The sequence below is a fragment of the Pinus tabuliformis genome, chromosome 8, assembly GCF_031772625.1.
Source record: "Pinus tabuliformis cultivar Carrire ecotype Pingquan chromosome 8, CPIR1, whole genome shotgun sequence".
NCBI classification, from domain to species: domain Eukaryota; kingdom Viridiplantae; phylum Streptophyta; class Pinopsida; order Pinales; family Pinaceae; genus Pinus; species Pinus tabuliformis.
This window is the reverse complement of record NC_142294.1, coordinates 2,049,088,852-2,049,115,120: the sequence shown is the minus strand read 5'-3', so window position 1 is coordinate 2,049,115,120 and position 26,269 is coordinate 2,049,088,852. Positions and strand designations below refer to the sequence as shown.

General features: G+C 38.5%; 1 protein-coding gene and 1 long non-coding RNA gene across 2 annotated transcripts; one reads left to right on the top strand and one right to left on the bottom strand.

The window, feature by feature from the left end:
* The first annotated feature begins 15,367 nt into the window (after nucleotides 1-15,367).
* LOC149244688 (uncharacterized) lies at nucleotides 15,368-16,154 on the top strand. The gene is made up of 3 exons (XR_016245847.1): nucleotides 15,368-15,664; nucleotides 15,775-15,943; nucleotides 16,107-16,154. It is a non-coding gene; the product is annotated as an uncharacterized LOC149244688 (long non-coding RNA).
* An 8,838-nt stretch (nucleotides 16,155-24,992) lies between these two features.
* LOC149244687 (FRIGIDA-like protein 4b) lies at nucleotides 24,993-26,069 on the bottom strand. The gene is made up of 3 exons (XM_089371617.1): nucleotides 25,961-26,069; nucleotides 25,689-25,864; nucleotides 24,993-25,571 (listed from the first exon to the last, which is right to left on the bottom strand). The coding sequence occupies exons 1-3, from the start codon at nucleotides 26,067-26,069 to the stop codon at nucleotides 24,993-24,995; spliced, it is 864 nt and encodes a 287-aa protein (XP_089227743.1).
* Nucleotides 26,070-26,269: the final 200 nt, after the last annotated feature.

Below are 26,269 nucleotides of genomic sequence, written 5' to 3'. Positions count from 1 at the left end.
AGTCAAGGTACTGTGCTTGAGCAATTACTTGCTCCTCAGTAATGACTCCGGCCTTAGCTACATCCTCAGTGATCTTTGGCAATAAAGATTTTACAAACCATTCAGCTAAGATCTGATCCGAAATAAAAACCTTCACTAAACGCCGTTGACGTCTCCATTCATGAATGTGATCTGAAATGTAAGTGGACGTCGACTAATTTAATGAAGTTAGTAATTCTGTGCCATTGTCATATCTGACTGGCAACTGAAAATGAGTTAAAAACGAGGTAGCTAACTGACTAAAGTTATAAAAAGTGGCTCGCGGTAACTCAATGTACCACTTGGCCGCAAGACCAATTAGAGTGCGCTGGAAAAGCCTTAGACGAATTGAATCATCTGAAATGGAGTTAGACACACACCAGAGGTGATAAGTCATCACATGGTTCGACGGGTCCTCTCCTGATTTGCCTTTAAACTTAGGAATATCACTAGGCAACTTATTCGGCATTGGCAGCCAAAATGGAAAATAGTTAATGGGATCGTTCATTAGGTGCGACAAGTCAGGCAAGTCCAAAGTTGCGATAAACGGTAACTGACGATTAGGGTCCCTAAAACTTTGGGTCATGAGACCAGTCCCAGGAGGAGGATATCCAGGATAACTAGGAATATGAATTGCATTTGGGATATTGTATCCTCCTGGAAAACCAGGATTAACCGAACCATACTGAGGTTGTTGAGGTTGTTGATATGTATACCTAGGGTACGGTTGATACTGATAGACTCGCTATTGCACAGGAGGACCAAATTGGTACTGTCCCTGGTACGGTTGATAAGTAAATTATGGTTGACTTGTGACAACCGTACTTGAACTAGGTTGTCCTACAGGCATCTGAACTGAAGTTTGAATTGTGGATCCAGACTGAGGTAAAGATGTCTGAGGATTAGATACAGGAACAGTAGAAACCGGAGCTGTCGATACTCCAGAAGTAGGTGGGGTAGATTGAACAGATGTTGCAGCAGGTGCAGCAGCCGTTTGAGGCGGAGTACGAGGTGTACTAGGCCCAGGCTGAGAAACTACCGAAGGTACAGAAGTTTGAATAGTAGACTGGATAGGTCGCTGGGGTGAACCAGAAACTAAGGGTTGTCCAGTTTGAGATGACAACTGTACATTCGGTTGCAAGACCTAATGAGTTTGCGATGGATCCCACACTAAGTTCATTCCGGGGTACAGACCCATAACAGGTTGAGAATATTGAGGACCATAACCGGATTGAGGGTAGGGTTGATAATTCAGAGGTACATTTCCCATTCCTTGAACATATGTTTGACCGGAGGGTGGTTGGAAACCTTGGTTCGAGTATTGACCATGGGGTTGATACCCTTGAGGCACGTACTGATACTGGGGTTGACCTTGAGGTACATATTGATACTGGGGTTGACCTTGAGGTACATATTGAGTCTGGGGTTGACCTTGAGGAACGTACTGTCCCATAGGTATGTACCAGGCTTGAGGTTGCCCCCCAAGCGCAAATTGGGTACGTTGAGATTGCCCCCCCAGGCGGTAATTGAGGATTTTGAGGCTGCCCCCTAGGGGGTAACTAGCCACCTTGAGGTTGAGGATTAGGAATAGTACCTGACATCATGAGAATATCTTCTACACTCAACGGCTTAATACCATTGTTTCCAGTTAATAACCCTTATTCAATGGGTTGAGGAGATGCTCCCGCAAAAGTACCAGAAAGTGACTGATACCCAGAGGGAACAGAAGGACCGCCATACAAAAAGGATTCTGGCGATTGAGTAAACATGGACGACTGTCCTGACATATTTAATGGAGGGTAGTAACCTTTAGGTGTTGGGTGATAAGGAATATGAGGTGGTGAAAAACTTAGCCCTGGATTTTCCAAAAAATTAGTCAATGAAAGATACCAAGCACTGCTCCTAGGTGGACTGTAAAAAATTGATTCACACTCCCTGAGTTCAATAACAGGTTGATTTTCAGGGATAGGGATGCCTACTTCTTCTTCCGGAGTAGCAAGTTCTTTGATAGCTATAAGTCCAGAAGGAAGATTTTGGGTAATTATTCTTTCTACGCTGGGTGAACCAGGACCACTAGAAGTTGGAGAGGTAAACCCCGATGTTGGGGTAGCAGCAAATTCACTTTCAGCTTTGGATATTCCAGGTTCCTCACCTATATCACTAGTAGATGAAAAGCTACCAGTAATTTCGGAAACAGACACTGATTGTGGATTATAATCTGTTACTAAAGCTTGAAAATCAGGATGTACCACCAAAGAAGACTCTCCTTCTTCAGGTGACCCAAATATACTGTCTCTAGGAGTTACGAGGGCTCTCAACCCTTCAGGCTGGCTCGGTGAAAACTCAGGAGGTTGGCCCCGAAGTCTACGAGACTTCCTCGGTAATTCAGCCACGATTAAAAAATTTTAACTACTTCACACGAAAACAAAGTAAAATCTCAATCAAAACCACCTAAAGCCTCTAAAGAACCAAACCAATTTGAATCACACGCCTAAAGAATCTAGGAGATCAAACCACACACAAACAGTAACTTTCCGTACTGAAAACACTAGTTGGTGATGAAGCCCAATGTCGCAGAGTTCAATACAGAAATGGCGGTTGGAACAGTTACCCCGGCAACCTGCTTAATGAATAGACTGGCACAAGTTCCTCCACTAAACCATCTCGAGTGAAGAGAACCCCCCAGAAAATCCAAGTGAGTCTAGCTGATGTCTGCTCCAGGTATAGTGGGATCTTCCCACCACTGTCACCTTAGGAAGAATCCTATAGAATATGGTCACTATGGCTACCAAGGAAACAAATATACCTGGGGGAACAGTCTACGATCCGATATACACACAAAGGAAAAGTAACAAGCTCAATCCCCTTGAAGGCTCCTTGACATAATCCAAGGTTTACCAACAATTAACCCGAGGCTCCTCGACAATGGTTAATCCGAGGTTTACCATTTTTAATACGTGAATATCTGGCGTCGTTCCCAATGAGGAAGGATTGATTCCCACACTGGTTCGGACACAATCTCGTGCTTCTCCTTTAAGAGGATCTTTCCCAGAGCATAAATGCAACAATTGGATTTCTCTCCTACCGCAAGATACAACTACTTGTTTGTTTTACTGTCTTGGAGAGTTAATTACTCCCTACTCCAAGACACTAGCCTAAGCTATATTGGTGTATCAGAGCCCTAGAAATAAAAATATTACTAGATAGATTTTACTTTAAGCGTTATTTTTATTGGTTTTTGTTTAAGTCAAGAGGTGCGGAGATGAAACTCGTGGTGTGAAGACTCAACTCGAAATCACTAAAAAATGCACTTAAGATGATTAAGCAATCTTTTCACTTCAATGAACTTCTAGCTAGGAAAGATTTTGAGAATGCAAATACTTGTAAACACAAATATTTCTTAACAAACAAATTAAAAGAAGAGCTTTTTGTCTTTTCCAATGCACTCAAAATGGGACAACTAGTTATTTTCACAAAAATTTCCCTTTTCTTTCACAACACTCAAACACTACAAAAACACACTTTTTCCAAAAGAGATTTTTTTATTTTTTATAAAACACTCAAAACTATGGAAATGACTAATCTTGAGATCTATAAACTATAAAAACTATTTGAAGTCAAAGCTTACAAGATGTCTTTTTCAAGGATGTTTTACTTAGCTACAAGCAAACTAAGGACTAATTTGTCCAGAATCATAAATCAGTCAAAAAACAACCAATTTTCGTTTTCTTTTCTAAAAATGAAATCCAAACTTTTAACACAAGCTTTTTTGAAGTTTCGTAAAGAGAAAACGCAAGGTGGATTCCTCAACAAAGGTAGATTTTGCAAATGGTCAGACTCATAAGAAGGCTAGTAAAAACCAAGGTGATCTGAGGTTTCTACAGCTTCTAAGCTCAGAGCTACTACAAGACCAAAATGAAAACCAAACCCAACAATCAAAACTTCTAGGAATTTCACCTAAAACCCTAACACCAATGGAATTAACCTAAGAAAAGCTTCTGACAAGTTATATGTAGGTCTAGGCAGGGGATAATAACATCTAAACAAAAACTAAGCTGACTAACAGAGAAAATCTTAGGTTTTCCAAAATTTTGACAGGGTCTGCAGGCCCACAGTTAACACAGGTGCGGTACTGCTCTGTGCTAAAAGAAAAAGTGCGAATAGGTCTGCACTGTGTCCCAGGCTGAGGGTGCGGTCCTCTCCCAAAGTTATGAAAAACAAAAAATAATCCTAGATCTACTAAATCTACCCAATTCCACACACAACAAGCCAAAAGCATAAACAAAAACACAGTTTCTTAGGTCAAAGTAAAAACAAGGAAAAGATCAAGTCCCCAGTATGGTCACCATTTTGTCACAGGGAATGAGTCGATCATGCGGACAATATAGACCTTCCTAGAATCTAACGATATCTAGTGACAAGCAAACCAATCAAAAGCTATCTTTCTCTAAATATGCATTTATAAACAAAAGTAAACAAGTGTTTAGGCCTACCTTGGGTCCAATGCAAGTTTTTGGAAGCCTCGCTCCTTTGCTCCAAATGAGCTCCCTTGTTGCGAATCTGCAAACACAAACAAGCAAACAAATTAAATAGCACCTGAAAAGCCAATATCATAAAGCATACTTAACATGATGATCAAGGAATTCATTAAACAAATGACATAAGACAATTTGTTGAGAAAAATGAATCTGATTGTATTAATTCAAATCAAAGAAGAACTTTACAACCTGTGCCTTGAGGTTGTACAAGCTCCTCCCAGGGTCCAACAAGAAGTCTCCTCTACTTTGACAAGTTTCACTCTCTTCCCAATGAAGCCAAAAAAGTATGTGATCTCTCCTCTCAAGCTTAACTAGGAAGTCTCAATTCCACCAGTATTTACCCTAAAAAATGTTCAGCTTCTAACCTCCCTAGCGACCAGCGCAATGCCTTAATTTATAGTGCAATGGAGGGAAGTTACTATGTCCTCCTTCAAAGGGATAAAGCCCTCCTTCAAAGGGATAGCTCCTCTCATCAAGGGATTAGCTCCCTCTCTTTTGGGATGCATGGACCACTTAAGAGCGACCAATCCACGTCAAAATTCCTTCTAGAATCATCTAGAATTAACCCAAAGTGAGTTTTTTAGAATAAACTTGCGCCTTTTTGACTTTCACAGGGGTCCGCATCCACTCCTTTAAGGACAGAACGGGCAGGTCCGCAGTTTTTGTGAACAGGGGGTGCGGGACCGTAGGAAATAGTGAGAGAAAGTGCGGAACCCGAGCTTTGTTGATTTTCAATGTCTTTCTCTCATTTTCAAAGCTTGACTTGAAGAGCTGAGGTCTGAGACTTGCTTAGGAGGACAGTACAAGTGATGATAGATTCATACTGACTGCAAGTAATCATGGTGACGATTTTTTTGTGTAACACCTACCTCGCTCTGATGCTAATTTCTCAATCCTTTGATGATGACCTCGATCCCTTTGCCTCTTGGATTTCTCCTTGCTTGTTCCTTATTCCCAAGTAGTTGCAAGAGAGATGAAAAGATGATACAATATACAAGAGCATACATATTATATGTCAAACATAAAATACTCGATAGATCAAGGAGTATTAACCTAAATGCATAAATATTTGGACATTTATGGAAAGTGAACATCAAATGTATATATTAATGAATAAAAAAGGCAAGCATACAACCATTTCCTTGATGTTGTAGATCTCCTTTAGGTGGATTTCAAATTCCAAGCCAAGACTCTTCAAGCACTCCTTATCCAAGTTATATTGGTAGCATTTAGGCATAATCTGGGCATAGGAAAGCACACAATCCATGACCAACAATTTGGGGATGGAGGGGATTTGATTTATAGAAAAGGAGAGGGAGTTAGGGATCCACAAAAGAGGGAGGAAGGTCCACATATCAAGGGGAAGTCTGTTAAAGGTAGGATCAAGAGCTCCAAATGGGATAGCTCGACCATATCTTTACTCAACAACATCCAACTTGTTGTTTATCAAAGTTTTTATCATACGAAGCTTCTCCTCCATTTTGATAAAGCTTGCCAAAAGAGGTTCAGCATGGGATTTCATATCAAAACCTACACTGGAAGTCCTAGGTCAAAGAACTACAGCCTGTCATTAGTACAAGAAGGAAGCGGAGCAAAGACTATTGGTCCTAAAATTTAGGGTTTCAGTCAACCTTCTCCAGAATTGACTCAGGGTAATTTTTTTCCATTCTTTAGGGATGTTTTAGTATGTGTTTCATGATGATTACACTTCACATGTGTCAACACTTTGGCAGTTCGGAATGTGCAATTGGGAGTGAATAGGAATTGTAAAAAAATATTGTCTAACCCATGTATGCCATGTCAGTTGTTGCATCTTCTATCTTTCATAAGACGTGTTGTCACCATAATGGAAAGATCGTTCCTCTCACTCAAATGACTCACTATGAACCTAGGTCTCAAACATCCCCTCAAAATGTCATTTAATTTATGTTAGGAAAAAATACCACCCCTTCCTTCATCGATGTTTACCTTGGAGTTTATAAATATTCCATGTTTCTTGGGCCTTATTATGTCCCACAAATTGTTTCATTTCAGCCTAGCTCTTTGAGCATTTGTATGCTTCAAGTGTCACAGGGATACAAAAAATAGTTTGGTAGGAATTCCCAGTAGCCACCTTCTCAGAAGTTAACTTTTCAATAATATTTTACTCAAACCTCAGTTGGTCCTTCAAGAATAATTCCTCCAAGCCATTTCCCCTCAGGTGGTTTTCCTTCAGGCCCTCCTCCTTCAAGAGGTGTTCCTAAAGGTCATTAACCCTTTGGTCAAATACCTTTCTTATTCCCACCACCATGAACCTTTTCTACTCCTATAATTCCTATTTTGAGTCTTCCTAACATGACTTTGGGGATCCCTATTTGGTACATCAATCCTTTTTCAAACACTCCTCTTGACCAACTCGAACCTTATATGGATTTGACTCTACTTTAACCCTTTCTTACTACCCATTCCTTCACTTCAGTTCCACAACAACCTATGTAGAAAGATATTCTTGTTGCTAAAGCACATGGTGAGGAAGAAAAATCCTAGAAAAGGGGGGCAAGGATAGCGAAACCCAAGCAACAACCAATCCTGCTAAACCACCAAACCCTACTCCTCGAGGAGATTTGTGTGATGTTCTTAGACATTCCAAAAATAATTGTTCTGACCTCCCCCATGTTAAGAGCATGGTCTCATATACTCAACAAGAGCCTAATATTCTTGAGGTGCAAGTCACTTTACCAAAATCTACCAAGAAGAGTAAATTATTACGCATGAATCACCCCTTTTATTTTTACGACACATATGGAAATTATTCTCATCATTTATCTCATTTTGAAGACCTTTATGATACACTCCATTTCCTTCGTGAGCTATTTGTTAATCATAGTAACTATCCTTCTTTTGTACCTATGGGTTCTAGCACCAATTATTCATGAGGAAAAGAGGCTTCTTAACCCACTATTGTGATTCCCCAATTTGATATTGAGATGATGGATAGTTCGAAACCCATTCTCTACTTATAATCATCCATGGGATTGATTTATTCAAACTCTACTTGTTTCAAATTATGCTTCTTCAGAACCATCTTTTGAATAGACTTTGGTCTCAACATCAATGGATATTACATCTACTAGTCATCTATCTACCTTTTTTGATGATGCATATGTGAAACATGTCTCCCATGTAATGATTATTTAAATAACCCCTTACTTTTAACCCATGAATTCGAACCACATCCACTTTGTTTCCATTATATTTCCACACAATGTTTGGGTAAGGGGGAATCAACTTTTGAGATTCTAGGAGAAGAATTTCTCCCCAACCCTCCTAGTGCATATGTTAGTGTTGAATCTAGTACCACTACTCTTCCCCATATTGAAAAACCTCTATATTCCTAGACTACTGAAAATTACCTTAGGGATAATCCACTTAATCATTCCTTCATCTTCCATCAACAATCCAGTCTCTTAGACATTGTAGTTGTTCAACCCTAGTGTCATCTAAGTGAGCATCCATTTAGTATGTCTGAAACCACTCTTTGGTATTGCAGTTATCCCCCCTCTATGGGGTCTGGGGCAGCTCCTTGAGGTACTTTTTTGGGACCCTATATTAGGTGGGCAGATCTTCCTATAGTTTTGTGCATGGTTTCGCACACATTTTTGGGCATGATGGTTTTCGGTCCATGGTATTGGATGCTTTGGCATGTATATATATGTATTGTAACATTGAAAGGAAGATAAGGAAAAATCAAGATGGTAGTCCCGGTTTTGGGATCCAGGGCAAAATCTCTATTTATATGTGTTTTATATGTTATTCTCTCACATTGTTTATTTTCTGTGTTTTAGAATTCGTATAAAGGTCATTTCTGTATGGGTTTAAAACCTACATTTGGTATCAGAGCTATTTTGGCTTCAAGGGGATGCCTTTGTTGCTCAAGGGTTTCACTCAGGCTTGTGGTAGACCCTGTTCAGTGGGAGATCTGCGAGATCAATTCTGGTGGTGAAAGAAGATGGAGAGCAGTGGAAAGATAGAGATTGAGAAATTTAATGGTCAGAGTTTTGAGTTATGGAAACTCAAGATGGGGGATCTGTTGGTGGATAAAGATCAGTGGATCGTAGTAGATCTAGGTACTAAACCAATGGGAGTTTCTGATGAAGAATGGAGGAAGTTGGATCGAAAGGCAAAGAGCACAATACGATTTTGTGTCTCAGATTCAGTATTGCTGAATGTATCAGGGGAAGCTACGATGAAGGCTTTGTGGGAAAAATTAGGGACTTGTACCAATCTAAGTCTCGGGTGAATAAACTGTTCTTATGGAAAAAGCTATATAACCTAAGGATGAAAGATGGAGACTCAGTGGCAGAGCATCTGAATGCATTTAATACTGTGGAAAGTAGTTATTATCTATTGATATTAAAATTTCAGATGAAGATAAGTGCATTAGCTTTTTTTGTTCTCTACCAGATTCGTGGGATAGTCTGGTTATTGCAATAGGTAGGAATGTAACTGCCTTGTAGTTTGATGAAACAATATCATTCTTATTGATGGAGGAGATGAGACAAAAAAATATGGAGAACCAGAATGGTGATGCCTTGTTTGTACGAGGAAGGTCCTAGAACAGAAATAGAGATAAGTCATCGATTCAGAGATCTAAATCTAGAGGGATATCTAAATCTCCAGGAAAACCTGTAAAGGTGTGCTGGAAATGCGGAAAGGAGGGGCACTACAAAAGGGATTGTAAATCTAAAGCTCCTGACAAAGGAAAGGGATCTGATTATGCTCCTTCTGTAGAGGTGAAAACCACCTCATATGAAGGTGGGGATGTGTACTTGGCTTATTCAAGTACACATGTAAATCATGAGGCATGGTTGATTGACTCAGGTACATCCTTTCACTTCACTCCTCATAGAGATTCTGTGAGTATGAGAAATATGATGGTAATGATATCTTCTTGGGGGATGACAGGAACGCTAGAATTGTTGGTAGCGGAAAAGTCAAGTTGAAGTTGCAAGATGGAAGGATTAGAACACTTCTTGGTGTTCTTCATATTCTTGCATTAGCCAGAAATCTAATTTGTGAAAGCAAGTTGGATGATGCAGGTGTATAAACAGTGTTCGATAAAGATACCTACAAGATGGCTCGAGGAGCACTAGTATTGGTGTGGGGAGTTGGATTGGAACTCTATACAAGCTGCAAGGTAGCACTGTTGTTAATGGATGTAATAGTTTTTTGGTTCCTGAAAGTGGAGTAGAAAATCTAGTGGTCCTCTAGAGAAAAGACCATGCTATGGCATCAAAGGCTTGGACATATTGGAGAGAAGGGCCTTCGAATACTTCATGGTAAAGGTGTGGTAGAAGGTATGACTAATTTCTCTCTGGATTTTTATTTTTGTGAAAATTGCATATATGGGAAGCAGAATTGGGTGAGTTTCCCCTCTGGTGGTAAGACGGCGAAATAGATATTAGAGCTTGTGCACAGTGTTGTGTTTGGACCTATGAAGGTTCCATCACTGGGTAAGTCTATGTACTATGTATCATTTATAGATGACTTCTCAAGGAATACATGGACATATTTCCTTAAGAAGAAATTTGAAGTGTTTGACAGGTTTAAAGAATTTAAGGCTCTGGTGGAAAACCAGATAGAGATGGAGATAAAGGTGTTGAGGATAGATAATGGTGGAGAGTTTTGCAAGAATGAATTTGAAGAAATATATAAGAAGTGTGGTATAGCACGGCAAAAGACTACTCCATACACACCTGAGAAAAATGGAGTTGTAGAAACAATGGACAAGATGTTGATGGAAAGGGAAAGAAGCATGCTCAATGGTGCTAGGTTAGGATAGGAATTCTGGGCATAGGCAGTGGAGACTGCATGTTTCCTGGTCAACAGATCACCTTCATAAATGTTGGAGGATAAGACTCCACAAGAGGTATGGACTGGTAAGAAACCCTCTCTTTCACATCTGATGGTATTTGGATGTGATGCATATGTACATGTTCCAAAGGAGAAAAGAACCAAGTTGGATAGTAAATCTGAAAAGTGCATATTTATTGGGTATAAGGATGGTTTAAAGGGTTATAAGCTTTGGACCCCAGTAACAAGGAAGGTTGTGTATAGCCAAGATGTGGTGTTCAGAGAGGTGAAACATGTTATTAAACATGAAGTCCAACCAAAGGAACCTGAGAAGATAGAGTTTGAGCTAAAGGAGAAAGAATCAGACTCTACAGCAGAAGAGGAATTAGAAGATGAAGAGCCACAAACTTCGGTTGTGAGAAGATCAGTTCGAGAAAGAAGGCACCCAAAAAGATATAGTCCATTTTCTTTCTATTCAAATTTTGCTTTATCTATTACTGATGATGATCCTAGAACTGTGAAGGAAGTAGTAGATTCAAAGGATGGAAAACTTTGTAAAGAGGCCATGGTTGATGAAATGGCATCTTTACACAAAAATGAGGCTTGGGATCTGGTGGAGTTGCTGGCTGGAAGGAAACCCATTGGTAGCAAATGGGTGTTCAAGAAGAAGACAAATGAAAATGGAAAGGTGGAGAAATACAAAGCTTGGTTGGTAGCAAGAGGTTATTCCCAAGTATCAGGAATTGATTTTGGTGATATTGTTTCTTTTGTTTCCAACATAGCTTCTATTAGATTATTGTTATCTGTTGCTGTTGCTTTTGATTTTGAGCTAGAATACGTGGATGTGAAGGCAACAATTCTTCACAGGGATCTAGAAGAAGAAATATACATGAAGCAACCTGAAGGCTTTGCGGTAAAGGGTAAGAAAGAACTGGTATGAAGCTAGAAAAGTCTCTATATGGGTTAAAACAATCACCAAGGATGTGGTATCAGAAATTTGATACATTTATATGGGGACTTGGCTTCACCAGAAGCAAAGCAGATCATTGTGTGTATTTTAAATTAATTGTTGACCATGTTATTTATCTGGTCTTGTATATGGATGATATGTTGCTGGTTGGAAATGACAAAGAAATTATCCAGGGTTTGAAGACCCAATTTTCCTCCAAATTTGACATGAAAGATCTTGGTGTTGCAAACTATATTTTGGGCATGGAAATTAAAAGAGATCAGGCAAAGAGGAAGCTCTAGTTAAAACAGAGGAAGTATGTTGAGACAATATTGCAGAGGTTTAATATGAAGGATAGTAAACTAGTGAGGGTTCCTATTCCTATAGGTGTGAAGTTATCTGCTAAACAGTGTCCCAAGACACAAGAATAGGAAGAGGACATGTCCCATGTTCCATATGCAAGTGCAATTGGTAGCCTGATGTATGTGATGGTCTGTACTAGACCAGACATTGCACATGCAGTAGGAGTATTGAGCAGGTTTATGTCAAAACCAGGGAAGGAGCACTGGACAATAGAGAAGCGGGTTTTTAGGTATTTGGTGGCACTAGTCATTATGGTTTGTGCTACCAAGAAAGACCAGGATTGGACAGTGTTGGAAATTCAAGGCTTTGTTGATGTAGTCTGGCTAGAGATCTAGACTAGAGAAAATCTACAAGTGGGTATGTGTTTAACCTATTTGGAGGTGCAGTTAATTGGATCAGTAAGAAACAATTTGTAGTGGCACTATCAACTACAAAGGCAGAATACATGGAAGCCACTGATGCAAGCAAGGAAGTAGTTTGGTTGTAGATATTGTGTTCAAGTATGGGGTTAGTACAAGGAGCTAAAAGGATAGACTGTGACAACCAAAGTGCAATTTTCTTGGCAAAGAACCCTGCTTATCATTCAAAGACAAAGCACATCCATGTTCAATATCACTTTGTGAGAGATATGATAGAAGACAAAAAGGTGGTGTTGGTAAAGGTGGACACTTTGAGGAACACTGCTGACGCATTGACAAAGTTTGTGAGCTTTGAGAAGTTCTCTTAATGTAGACAAACAATGGGCATTGCAGGGCTGGATAAATGACTAAGTTGTCCTATGGAAAGAAAACAACAAGTGGGATAATGTTTGGTTGTGTTATATTTTTTCCACGACTAGTGACCCTAGTCAACCAGGGGGTTAGAGGGGGGGAAAATCCCTGCCTTAGTTGTGCCGATTGTATACCGGGGGGCTCACAGGGGTTTTGAGGGGGGCGGTTAGCCCCCCTCTACAGGGTCTAGGGTAGTGCCCCAAGGAAATTTTTTTGGGACCCTATGTTAGTTGGGCAGACCTACCTTTGGTTTTGTGCATGGTTTTCGGTCCATGGTATTGGATGCTTCTACATGTATTTATATGTATTGTAACATTGAAAGGAACATAATGAAAAATCAAGCTGGTAGTCCCAGTTTTGGGATCCAAGGGAAAATCTCTTGGTATATGTGTTTTATGTGTTATGCTCTCGCATTTTTTATTTTTTGTATTTTATAATTTGTATTCAAGTTATTTCTATATGTGGTTAGAACCTACAATGGTGACACCATGTATTCGAACCCAAAAATTTAGTCCCTTTGACTCATATATGTAGTGCCATGTGAGATTGATAATCTGCCATTATCTTTCTCCCACTACATCCATCCATTCTTCCCTAAAGAAGGCAACCATAGATAGAAAATGGCGACCACATCATAAATCCAAGCATAACTATATTATGTACACCTGTATAAGTGTTTGGAAACCACTATTACAAATACATTTGGAATTTTCATATCATGTTATAACCATACATACGAAATTTGGTGCACCTTTGCCCCTACATCTACTCACCATCCTCTAGAGGATCACATGCCACTAGGTATGTTTAACTACCCCTCCCACATTTACCACCCTTTAGAATCTCTTTGGTGTAAACATGAGCTAAGTGTCACTATGATATGATGCGACCTCCAAGTTCCAATTATGGAATTAGGGCCTATATATTGGAAGTAGAATTCAAAGACTATATATCACTCAGGAGCCTACCAACCACCCCTGGTGATCAATCCCTGAGTTGGAACTCTTTTTCACTAGGTTAACTACCTAATCACACCCTTGACACATTGTACATGCATTTATGAGGCTCCAACCGTAACCATAAGATTGTCTACATGTGGTTATGACCAAAATTTCCCTATTATGTGGATGCGGGCATGAGATCTGTGCCACTTTTTTAGGTTAGCCTCCAAACCACTGCCCAAAACTACATGCAATTTTGTAGAATCATGAAAATGATGATGACAAGGATAAATAATCATAAATTGAGCAATATATTGACCAATACATGCATAATGCAAGATATACATTTCGTAAAAAAGATAGTAAACATATAAACTATAGGTCATGAATGCATATATGATCGTAAACTTCTGGATTTCATCTGAGAATCACCAGGAAGGCTCTGTTAGCACTTCTTAGTGTCCCAAGGCTGAGAACGGAAGCCAAGGAGGTAACCTCAAACCAATATTTAGACTTGGCAGCTAACCCTACCAAATCAGAGAGGGCTCTCTCAAGGATCTCACAATCAACAAAGTGATTGGAGAGAAAATTAGATGTTAGGCTAGATATTAAGCTCAATGGTGTTTGATTTTATGTTTTGCTAGATGAAGCTCATAGATCTAGGACTAGGCTAAGGTTTCTAATGATCAATTTCATACAAATAATGGGGAAAGATAGGGATGATCAGTGAAAGAAATAGGTTGTCGGGGTGGTGCAAAGATGAAAAGGTAAAGGGTCAGAATGAGCATGTAACCATGAATTCATTCGTCAAGAAGAAAGAGCGCTAGCATGAAAATCTCATCAAAATAGAGCATATAAATTATGAATTATGTTTAAAACTCATGAGATGATCACAGGAAGGCATATAGATGGTAGGAAAAAGAAATATGAGAGAAAACACTATCACAGAAACATACCACAAGAATCCCAAGATAATAACTGTAACTCCTTGTTATATTACTGCAAAATGTACACTGGCTCCAAGCTATCATTCACAAACATCCAACCCACAATACCTTGAAATCTGATGTATTTTATATTCCTCGGGAAAGTTTATCAAAGTTTGGATATGATTTGGTGATGGTGGAAAATAGTCAAATACATATGAAGGCTGAAGGATTCACCTGGCGACTCCGATCAACTTTCAACCTAATTTGAAGACTCCACTGGAGGATTAACCCTACCAACAGAAACATGAAAAGACAATATTGAAAGATAAGGTATTCAAGTTGGAATTTCATCCAAGACATTATATTATTTATTGTAAATTATTTCTTCTCTTTTCCTAAGAACATCAAAAAGGTTTTCCAAAGTATGTTATATTTGAGAAAAGATCCAGACTTGAATTTGATTGCTTTCCTTTAAATACTGTGAATACAAATTCTCCTTACGCTTTTGATTTTTATCAAGTACCTTGTTTTGAAACCTATGTTGATCATATTCAACTTGATGAGCCTCAAGAGAACAATAATAATCTCATAGCTTCTGTACATGCTCCTATACCTTGTAAAATTCCAAATAGGTGCAAGCCTCTCATCTTAATTACGCCGTAAGGCGTTTCCCTCTGGGAAGAACTCCCTTATATGCCACCATGTCTTATTTTCGACCATTGATCTGATGTGTTAGACGATTAAAATAGATTGTGACGTTGGATCAGATCATTATAGTTGGAATTTTAATCAGCGCTGGTTGAACTCCCTGTTTATCTCATGCTGGAGAGATTACCCGCGGGAATGGGCGCAACATCGACAACGGTATCATAACTGGCTAGGATTGCATCCGCCGCAGATAAGGAACCCAAATTGGCAGTGGTGATAACTCCATTATGCATATCCATGGGATACGGGGCATATCCATGAGGTTATTAACTCCCGGCAGATCCATGAGTTTATTAACTGCCAAGCAGCTGTAACGGTAAAGAAACCACACAATAAGTAAAGGAGGGCTTCAGTAGACCAGCAATGGTGGTGATAGAGGAAGACTTTGTAAGCCACCTGCTAATAACTATGGAGGCTCCTTTTCCTGTGTATGGAACAAAGGCTCCATTTTTGCAAGGATTATCTTTAGATTGGCTTAGAAATCGCTCTAAATGGGCTGTGATCAGTAATGGCTCGGCTATTGATTCATGGAACTCTCCATGTAACTATCTTCGAGGCAGATTCACTGAGTGATCCTGGTTGAGTGACGGGAGGAGCTCCCAAGTCCTTCAGAAAGGTAAAAAATGGCGTAATTTGAGTTCTAAGATATAGAACGATCGAATCCTCTGTGATTCATTTTGTCTTTTTTTGTCTTTTTTTTATTATTGTTTGTGTCTATGGTTACAGTTCATTCAAGACATTGAGGGGCATTCAAGAGACTATGGGGTTTGGAAAAGGAGCTAACAGACTGTACGCGACCATCGATCTGGAGAAAGCTCTAGTGGGTTGAACTCGGTCTAGAGAAAGCTCTAGTGGGTTGAACTCAGATCCTTGACGAACCCAAAAACCCATGATGGTATGATTCCTTTCACATTTACTGTGCTAACCAAGCTGGCAATGTAGGAGTTCTCTTTCATGCACATGGGACTGTTGAATCTCTACTGCACTTTAAATACTTGGATGCTTGTATTTTCTTTCATCCTCTTTCTGATGAAGATATTTGGCAATGGCAATGGCAGATCAGGATAAGCCAGAGACCCCATCTAATAAGCTTTGCAGGTTCTCCAAGATGCAACAATACAGAATCCATTCGTTCCGTCCTCATTGAACAGTGTTAGGCAAACCAAAGAGTTGCAATTTTTTGAACTGCAATTCCGACGTTTGCCTAGGTCCCAAAAACAAAGTGAAGCTCTTCATGCAATCCGAATTCTACCTTCAGCCTCCTGGTGATAGCCCTACTCGGAGATCCCTGTTCGATTCTCTTAAAGTTGGGTGCATTCATGTGTTGTTCAATCCCTTTACAGCATATTATAAGTATCCATGGCATCTTAAGTTTACATAGCAGAAGAGACAGTTGAAGAAAATAATATAAATGTGATAAAGGCTCTTCAGAAAATCCCCAAGGAACAGAGGAAGGAAATGAGAAAGACCATAATCCAAGAAATTATACCTGCTATTCAAGATTTAAGGTTTTCCAGGATGCATTTATGATTTCTTTGAATAATATTCTCTGGAAAAAAACTAATCCCTCCAAGGATGAAGCCTTTTGAATCCATGATGCATTCCATTATGGAGGGGACAATGCATCTGAGTTGAGTACAAGTTTTGAACTTTACAGACAACTAAGCTCTTGTAATAAATTGTTTTGAATTGAGGATACATGAACAATCAGACGTTCATGTTTTTTGTAATTGAAAATAAAGGCATTGAAATGTGTCAGGCAATTGTTATAGGTGCTATCTCCAAGATTCATAGGGAAAAAACTGAAGTGGAGTCTGCACCCAGCAACTTTCGGTTTGTTGGATGTTATTTAATTATGTAGTCAAGAACATAGTTACTGGTTGTTATTTAGTTATGTATTCATGAACATAATTATCGGCATCTTCTTTGGTTTTATTTTGGTGGTTAAAGGCTACCAAAACCAGAGTTTTATACCGATCGGACCTCCAAATTACACAGATGCATATGTATGTGTTTTCCTTATCAGGCATTAAGAAAACTGTTCAATGTCTAAAATTTAGTTTCATGTATTTCCCTCTTTTAATATCATAAAATGTGCAAATGAAATCTATTCAATGTATCAATGACGTGTAGATTGTGGATTACTTTAATTGTGTGTGGTTTAGTTCAGATTATTGTTTCATTATTGTTTCATGGAGCAGGAAGTATGGCATTGGATGAGATGGAGTAATTTTGAAACCGTCTCAACTCTGCCTTCAAGCTCTGACATAAGGCTAAACACAGATGAAGCGTTATTCAAAATTGCTTCCATTTATTCCTTTGACATAGTTTCTCCTCCATGAATGATGAACTGTCGGTTGGATTGAAATTCTTCAATGCGATTGCCTATCTGCTAGTTAATTTTACAGATCCTTTATTTTTGTTTTGCAAAATACTTTAGACATCACAACAGTCTTCTTAGGGAAAAATCGACTCAAAATTTGGAAGAAGTGTTGGAATTGTTAAAGGGCTGTCGTTTGACCACCCCTGCTCAGTTTCGAAGAGTGGTCTATCTCAACCCTAGGTTCCTTTTTTATAGATCCAAAATGAACCTGAAGTCTAAGCTGACTTTCCTTGGGACCTTCATGGAGGAAGAGGATATCTCTAAACTAATTATTACGTATGCAAGGGAATTTGGAGCCAGTGAGAAGAAGCTTAAATCTACAATTTCTCTTTCGGAAAGATTGGGTGTTGTGGGTCGAGTATTATCAGAGTTAGTAGCTAACCATCCTCATATGTTCATGGCTTCAGAGGAAAAGGTAATGAAGTCATTTAGAATTGCCGAGGATTTGGGTTTCAAGCTGGGATCAAAGAAGTTTGTAGTTGCGGTACATGGAATGTTTAATCTAGCGAAAGAAACCTTAGAAGAAAAGATTACAGTGTTTGAGCAGTTTGGGTTTCTCAAAGAAAAAAATTTCGCAAATGATAGATCGGGATCTGTCTATTCTGTGGCTTTCAAACGGATGGTGAGATCACTCACACTTTCCTCAGATTCAGTGGTACATCAGCAACATGGAGATCAAGCTTGTCTACACATGTCAGCATATAGGTCAGAATGAACAAGGGATAATATGGCTACTCTTTAGTGACCAGAGGACAAATATGGCTATGGCTACAGATAAGCTCTATTATAGAGAAGCAAATTTTGTAACCAAGTGCGATGTTAGGTTTTGGTGGATTACTTTTTTTTTCTTTTTTTTGTATAGATGATATTGCAGCCGAGAAATATTATGTTTAGTATGAGAATAGCTCAGCAGAGAACTGGCAGATTCTGCAATTCTTGGTCTCAGAAATTTATGAGAAAATTTGGGGTAGATAAAAAGCTCATCATTGTAAGTTGTATCTGATCTGAACAAAATCCCTATTAAAATGACACATGCACTGAATTTGTCAGTAAAAACATTTGCTAAGATTATGCCAGATAAATCTTTAATATGATTTTTCCTGTTCATAGTTTTTATTTTTTCACCAAAGAACTCCAGGTAAACGCTCCACTATTGGCAATTTTAATAAGGGGTCATTTTGGCTATATAATCTTCATGATTTCTCTTGCAGTATTTCAATATGATTGGTAATTTAAAAAAAAAATGAGGCTTGCTGTTCAGATGGTCTCAACTAAAGAGAGTTACCCTGGATGGGACTCTAGCTTAAATTTGGCATTCCCTGTCATAACAAGGAGTGCTCTCAGAAATGACTTGATTCATTTTGGGCAGGGAAAGGATAGAAATTTGAAGAGATTGGGCAGAACTCTACTATCTATAATAGAGTTCAAGTATTATTTGGACAATCATCTGCTAGGCTATGCTGCTGTAGTTTGCAAAAGTAAACACCTCATCTTTGCAAAAGCTAACAATTCATTTCAACGAAAAATGTAGTGAATTATTTGTTCTTGATAAATTTTAGTCATGTTGTGAATGAGTAGTCCAAATACGTTACCAATTTTTGCTTCAGTTGTAGTTTGCAAAAGTAAACACCTCATCTTTGCAAAAGCTAACAATTCATTTCAATGAAAAATGTAGTGAATTATTTGTTCTTGATAAATTTTAGTCATGTTGTGAATGAGTAGTCCAAATGTATGACGTTTGCTTCATTTGTTTGACGAGATGGTTGATGGTCCTTACCATTACAGTGTAGATTCTAATCTTTCAACCAATTTTGAAAGTGTGATCTAGCAATTTTAATAAGGGGACTTTTTGGCTATATAATCTTCATGACGCTCTTGCGGTATTTCATAATGCTCTTGAGGTATTTCATGATGCTATCTTTCATGATGCTCTTGCAAATGATAATTTAGACGAGACTTCTTGTTCAGATTGTTTCAAGTTTCAACTAAAGAGAGTTAGTCTGGATTGGACTTTACCTTAAATTTGTCAATCCCTGTCATAACAAGGAATGCTCTCAGAAATGCCCCACTTGATCCATTTTCAGCAGGTAACGGATAGAAATTTGAAGAGTGGGCAGAACTCAACTATCTATAACAGACTTCAAGTATTACTTGGACAATCATCTACCCTTTTTAGTTTTATTCTATGTTGCCCTCTTCAGCTACAACATTACCAAGTTTTGTTTTAGTTGTACTAATGGAGTAGTTGCTTTGATAACATCTAGTTACGCCGTAAGGCGTTTCCCTCTGGGAAGAACTCCCTTATATGCCACCGTGTCTTATTTTCGACCATTGATCTGATGTGATAGACGATTAAAAGAGATTGTGCCGTTGGATCATATCATTATAGTTGGAATTTTATAGTTGGAATTTTAATCAGCGCTGGTTGAACTCCCTGTTTATCTCATGCTAGAGAGATTACCCGCGGGAAGGGGCGCAACATTGATAGCAGTATCATAACTGGCTAGGATTGCATCCACCGCAGATAAGGAACCCAAATCGGCAGCGGCGACAGCAGCAGAGAATAAATGTGAGCAGAAATATAAATCTGCAGTTGCTGGAAGACAATATGCAACGGTTCATTTTTGGCGCCTCCAGGCAAACCAGAGAAAACCGCCGCTTCCGCGGCCGTTGTTGTCTTCGACAGTCTCGTTTAGTTGCCCTTTGTCGAGAGCTAGTAGATCATTTTGGTACAATGACAACAGACCTGAACAGATCACCAGAGGATTACCAAACACCAATAAGGACTGTCACGAGGACTGCGAGTGAGTGTCCATCTCAACCACAACTCGACCAGCGATATCCTACCAACTGTACTGGTAGGAATGACTCGGATGGTTAGTTGAACCGTGATTAGATGCTTGCAAAGGAATCTCTCATCAAACTTCACACTTTCCACTCTTTTTCTTGGTTCAGGAATCCTCAAAAAATTGTTAGGCTTTAAGCGTATCTATCTGCTCGCTTCCTTGTTTTACTTTTTAGATAGGACTTATATCTCCATTTGCCGGTCTTCAGTTTCACTACAGATGCTTCATTAGTGTACTGCAGTATTAATGGGTTAATTGTCATTCCTGTTTTCTTTACGCTGAAAATGGATGTTTCACTGTGTTATTTTTAACCTTTAATTCAAAATACGCAGTGGGTTGGTATGTGTTTGGCAATTTCCTTCTAAAGTTACCCTTGGCATGATATTTATTTTATCCGTCATCTAAATATTAGCTTGATGTTTTTGTCTAAATATTATTTTGATGTTCCATCCTGTACTAAGGAAGCTTTTAAAATATTAGTCTGATCATAAAATATGTTTAAATTTAGATATTTTATAAGTTAATTATGCCGTAAGGCGTTTCCTTCTAGGAAGAACTCCCTTATATGCCACCGTGTCCTATTTTCGGCCATTGATCTGATGTGTTAGACGATTAAAAGAGATTGTGCCGTTGGATCAGATCATTATAGTTGGAATTTTATAGTTGGAATTTTAATCAGCGCTGGTTGAACTCCCTGTTTATCTCATGCTGGAGAGATTACCCGCTCGAAACCCTTCGCAGACAGTAGTGATGGCTTCGCTGGAGTTTCGATTTCCTTGGCATTTTCTGAATTTTCTATTGAATTTTCTATAGTTAACTGTAGACAAATTTCCTGGCTGCCTGCTCAGTTTGAAAATCCCAATTCAGTGGGGATGAAGATCTCAGTCGGAAAAAACAAAATATAAATCAGGCCCTAGGGCAGAACCTTGATGTATCTCGGGGCACTGTGTACATTATCTGTATCTTCATATAGGTACAAAGGATTGCATTTGCACCATTTTCAAATTGTTTTATATTTTAGACCCGGTGCCATCTGAGAAATGGACCAAGCTGAGTATCATGATGTATATTTTGTATAACTACGACACATTTGGTGTGGGACTGGCTCTCTTTCCCAAGGGTAATAATCAAATTGTAAATCTCTCCTTGCAGAAAGTTTAAAGACTTGGTTGCCCCTGTGTTGCACACAGATAGGGCACTCCTCAGACAATTTAATTACCTGCACCAGCAGAATTCACAGAAATGGCAGCCTGAATCAGTTATATATGTTCTTTCAAAAATATATTGATTTAAAAATGCAAATGAGTGCTTGGTTTATCTCACCTTTGGCGCACATTTGAAACAAAATAAGTGGCTACATGCTAATTTCTTCGGCTCCACAACGGCATCTGCACATACATTTATGGGTAGAAGTTTCAGATTTTGTTGTCTGTTGTTAGAATATAGATAAATCATTGAAATAACAATGTAAAAAAAACGAATATTCTAAGTACCCAGGCATATAGAACAAGTAAGTTCCTTATCGATAGCAGATTTTGATGATGCTTGTGTTAAAACTTTGGAAATAGTGGGCATGTTCCCCATTGTTTTCTTTGTAGTATATAATACTGTTTTAATACCATTGGATCCATTAAGATTTGAAAATGGACTCTCTGGAAGGTTATGTCCATAGCTGTTGCAAGGAAAGAAACTCACTGATCATTACTTTTTTATAATAAACACCAAAACAAAACAAAGTAGCTTCTATTCAACTACTTCCAGGAACCCATTATTGACAGCTTGTTTTCTAAGTAAAATCTTTGTCATGTTCTTTATTTTACAGAACTACAGACTGTGGATGATGGTCTCTACTTTTCTTGATCATCATTGTCCTGCTTAGGCTCATCTTCGTTATTCTCTAGTACCTCAAGCAGGTACCCAAGATGATCGGTTGAAGGAAACTTGTTGAGATCTGCATAAGAGGATGAATGAAATTACTTAAATGCAAAGTGACAGTCTCTAGAGAACATGTCTTAAATAAGTGGGTATCCTAGGTTTACCTTTTGATGCCTTGGATTCTATTTCAGACTGTGGGAATCCATTAGTGAATCTATTCTCGAGGGGGTGGGAAACAACAATAGACGTGTATTCCTTTGGAGTAGTTCTTCTAGAGCTAATAACTAGAAGAAAACCAATCAATGACAAGAATCCTAAAGGCCAAGAAAGCTTGGTTATGTGGGTAGGGCTCTAGTGTCCTTGCTTGTTTTGTATTTGATAATTTTGGATTCTTTTGGTTTCTTTGTCTTGGTTCAGAATCTTAATCTCTTGTAAATTTCAAAATTTAGGCAAGGCCATTACTGGCAGCTGGCTCTGTAAAAGAACTTGCAGATCCACTTTTGGAAGATGCTTATGACATGAGGAAGATGAAGAGAATGGTCATTTGTGCAGCATGTTGTCTGAGACAGGCAGCTCAGTTTCAACCTCGAATGAACAGAGTAATTACTCTTATTCTCATTAGTTGCATATATATGTTTCAGTTTCTGATGTCAAATTTAGTTGCTTGAAGACATTTCCTTTCCTGTGAGGAGTTAGTGCTAGAATTGTTTTTTCCCATAACAAAGAATGGCACATGAAATATCGAGTTGATATCCTTCTGACATAGAGTAAAGGGTGTTTAGACCTAGTGTTTAGGGTTGTAATCTAAACATTTGTTTAGTAGTTCAATTTGTGAAATCATCACCCTTAAACCACAGAACAGATGTTGATGGTATGCAAATTACCCCTCCCTGAATAGGCAAGAAGAGCCAGCATATCTGCTTTCGCTCCAATATCAAGAGAGTATATAGCTTTCCTGAGAATCACTATCCTAGCTGAAATCTGGATTGCAAGATTTGAATTGAAAGCTTTGGTTTCCCCAAATAAAGTGGCTTACCTTTGTATTAAACTGACTTTGTGAAATTTCAAACAATGGATAAATGTTAATGTAAGAACGTGAACTTATTCTTCCTCATTGTTTGTTTGTAACTTATTATTGCAGACTTTGAAATTACTACGAGGAGAAGGAGATGACCTACCTTATTGGACCAAGAGGTAATTGACAATGTCCATGGAATTAGATGAATTGATTGAGGATGAATCTGGAGAAAACTCTGGGAGTTGTGACATCCAAACTCATCTATCACTTGCAATGCGTGGAGTTGATGATGATTTGGTATCAAACAGTAGTCCAGATCAAAGTGTAAATATTGTACATGAGAGCAGAACATTGGAAGATTATTTCTATGGACATTATAGTTGTTCAACAAGCTTTGATTGATTTAAATCTACTTCTCTGAGCTTCATAATTTTTCTTACTCCTTGCTTCTGTAAAAGCTTCAATATTTTATACTTGGTGTATTACTGTGAGCCAATGCCACTACTTAGCTATGTTCAATTTCAATCACTCTCCATATTGGCTGAAGCTGTGTCTGAAGTTGAGTGGAGTCCATGTAAAGTCCCTTGCCAATTCCTTGTATAAATGTGAAAGCCATTAGTGGTCACTCGTTTTGGTGACCCACTGGTGCTCACTAGAGCTGAAAATTTTCTTGTCCTTGCCTTTGGAGCAATTGTATGTATGTGGAAGGAAAAGCAATTATGATATCGCTATTGATATACCAAACCATTGTTATGTACTTTTTTAGGTCTGAAGATGTGTAACTTGTGGTTTAGCTTGGTACATTCTCTTGTATACTAGTTTACTTTGAATTTTTCAATATCATAAGCCCAATAGCGATTTAAGTGTATGTCTGCATGGTAGAACTACATTGGGGTTGAACTTTTCTAAAATTAAGTTGTATTTAAAGAAATATGGTGTCTAAAAAGCATAGAACTCCAAACATCAAATCTCTTTGCTCCTTGTAGGCTTGAACCAACATCTCTTCTAGAGAAATTCAACAATTCTAATTTAATAATCCTATCGGCCTCTCTTTGTACCTTTTGAGACAATTGCTAGTTCTAGATGGGACATATAACTCCAATGTGCTTTGTCCTCGTTACAGAGAACACAAAAATATTAATGCAGGGTATAACAACTATACCACTAGTACTACAAATCATTTCTGCTCAAAAAGGGGGATTTAAATCATGCAACATCTTAAGAGGGGCAGGGTCCAGTTTCAAAAATAGCCTTACAATTGGACTAATCAAAATAAAATCTGATTCGCTTCATAGGTGTAGAGTAAACAGGTACCAATGAGGTAAGGTGCAAGTGGACAATTAAATCATATTCGGCACAAGACAAGCCCTCGACATACAAATGCAATTGAAAGTCTTGTGTTATGAGCTCCGAACAAGATCACAAATGATATATTATTCACCAAATTTTAATCTTCCACAAAGAGACAGATTGATCCTCTCTGATTTGTCAAACAAATAAAAAAATACCAAAATCATGCATAGAATCATCTTTGAACTGTAAACACTACAGTATATAGTAACCTGGGAAAGTGATGAAGCACTCAATACCATACAAAAATAAAATTCCTTAATAGAAGATTCCTTAATAGAAGAAAACACCACTGAAAATTGTGAAAAGTTGCCAAATGAACTTTGCCAATCTTTTAGATTTATAGAAACAAAGTCAAAAAACCTCTTCAAAGCTAAGTGCTTACTACCAGCCACATCCAATAGAAAAGGTTTTATGGGGCCTGATAAGATCAGAACTTGCTTGACCACGGTAAGATAAGAACCGTACCTACCTAATGTATAAAAGAAGACTGATAAGCTGGAGGAGGGGCAGGCAGTCTACTGCCAAAGTGATGGTTGCTGTAATTAGTAGAGGAATTGTAAGAACCGGAACCCAACAACGAAGGTCCCATGTTATCTGATGGATACATATATGGCCTTGAAAGCGAGACTGGAGTCCTATTTCCAACACCATAGCATGCTCCATATAATCCTTGGTTTGATCTGTCATATGCATTTTGGCCCTGTAGGTTGTAGGATGTAACACCTGGAGCTGCACCAGAATATTGTACTTTATCCAAAGACCTATAAAAGCTTCTGTCTGCACCATTGGAAGAAGCATAAAGAGTCGGAGTTCTTTCATCTGCACTTAACGGAGGCATATATACACTAGCATTTCCTCCATTAGCACGAGGACGCTTAGGTTGAGACTTAATAGCACCTGCAGACCTTTTTCTGTTAGCCTTAGCTTTCTCTAGCTGAGCTACACGCTTTTGAAGAGGATCTGGTGAGAACTGCGATTCAAGTTTGTGCTCCTCAATGCACTTTATAACAGCTTTGTAAGCAGAAAACTTTTTTGTATTTACTTCATTCTGTAGCACCAAATAAAAATATCGGTCAAAAAAGGAACTTCTGATATAACCAACAATACTAAGCCAAAATGATCATCACATAACAAGACATTTTGTATAACAGTAATACAATCGTACTTGTGCAACAGTAGAGTTATTCCCGCTTTTTAAACTTGCCTGAGAAGCTTTCTTAGCATCTTTCAGATATTCCTTCAATAAAGGAACATGTGCAAACTTCTCTGTCAACCCAAATGCATGAGCAAAGTTGACTGCCTCAATTTGTTTTCCACTATTGACCAGGGTTTCTACAACATCTGCATGAAATTGTCACAAATTTTTCAGTTAATCTGAATATGTCACAAACATTTGAAATACCAAAAGACAGTTTACTGTGAAAGAAAAAACAATACAGACAACTTCAACGGATTTGTCAATAAAGATAACAGCTATGTTAGCTTGAGACCATTTTCGTAAGTAAACAGTTCCCCACTCATGAAAGGCCTTATGACACTTTACCATAGCTGATCATCTTCAGGTGCCTTTATTAATATCAACAAAATAACTTACATACAACTTTCTACCTCATAAAAATATGTCTACCTAGTAGAGGCCACTCAGTATCTGCCTTGCATATGAAATGTTGAGATCTAAAGAAAAGACTACCAACCCCGTCAACTTAGAAACCCATTCATTGGACTAAACAAAAAACGTTGGGAAGG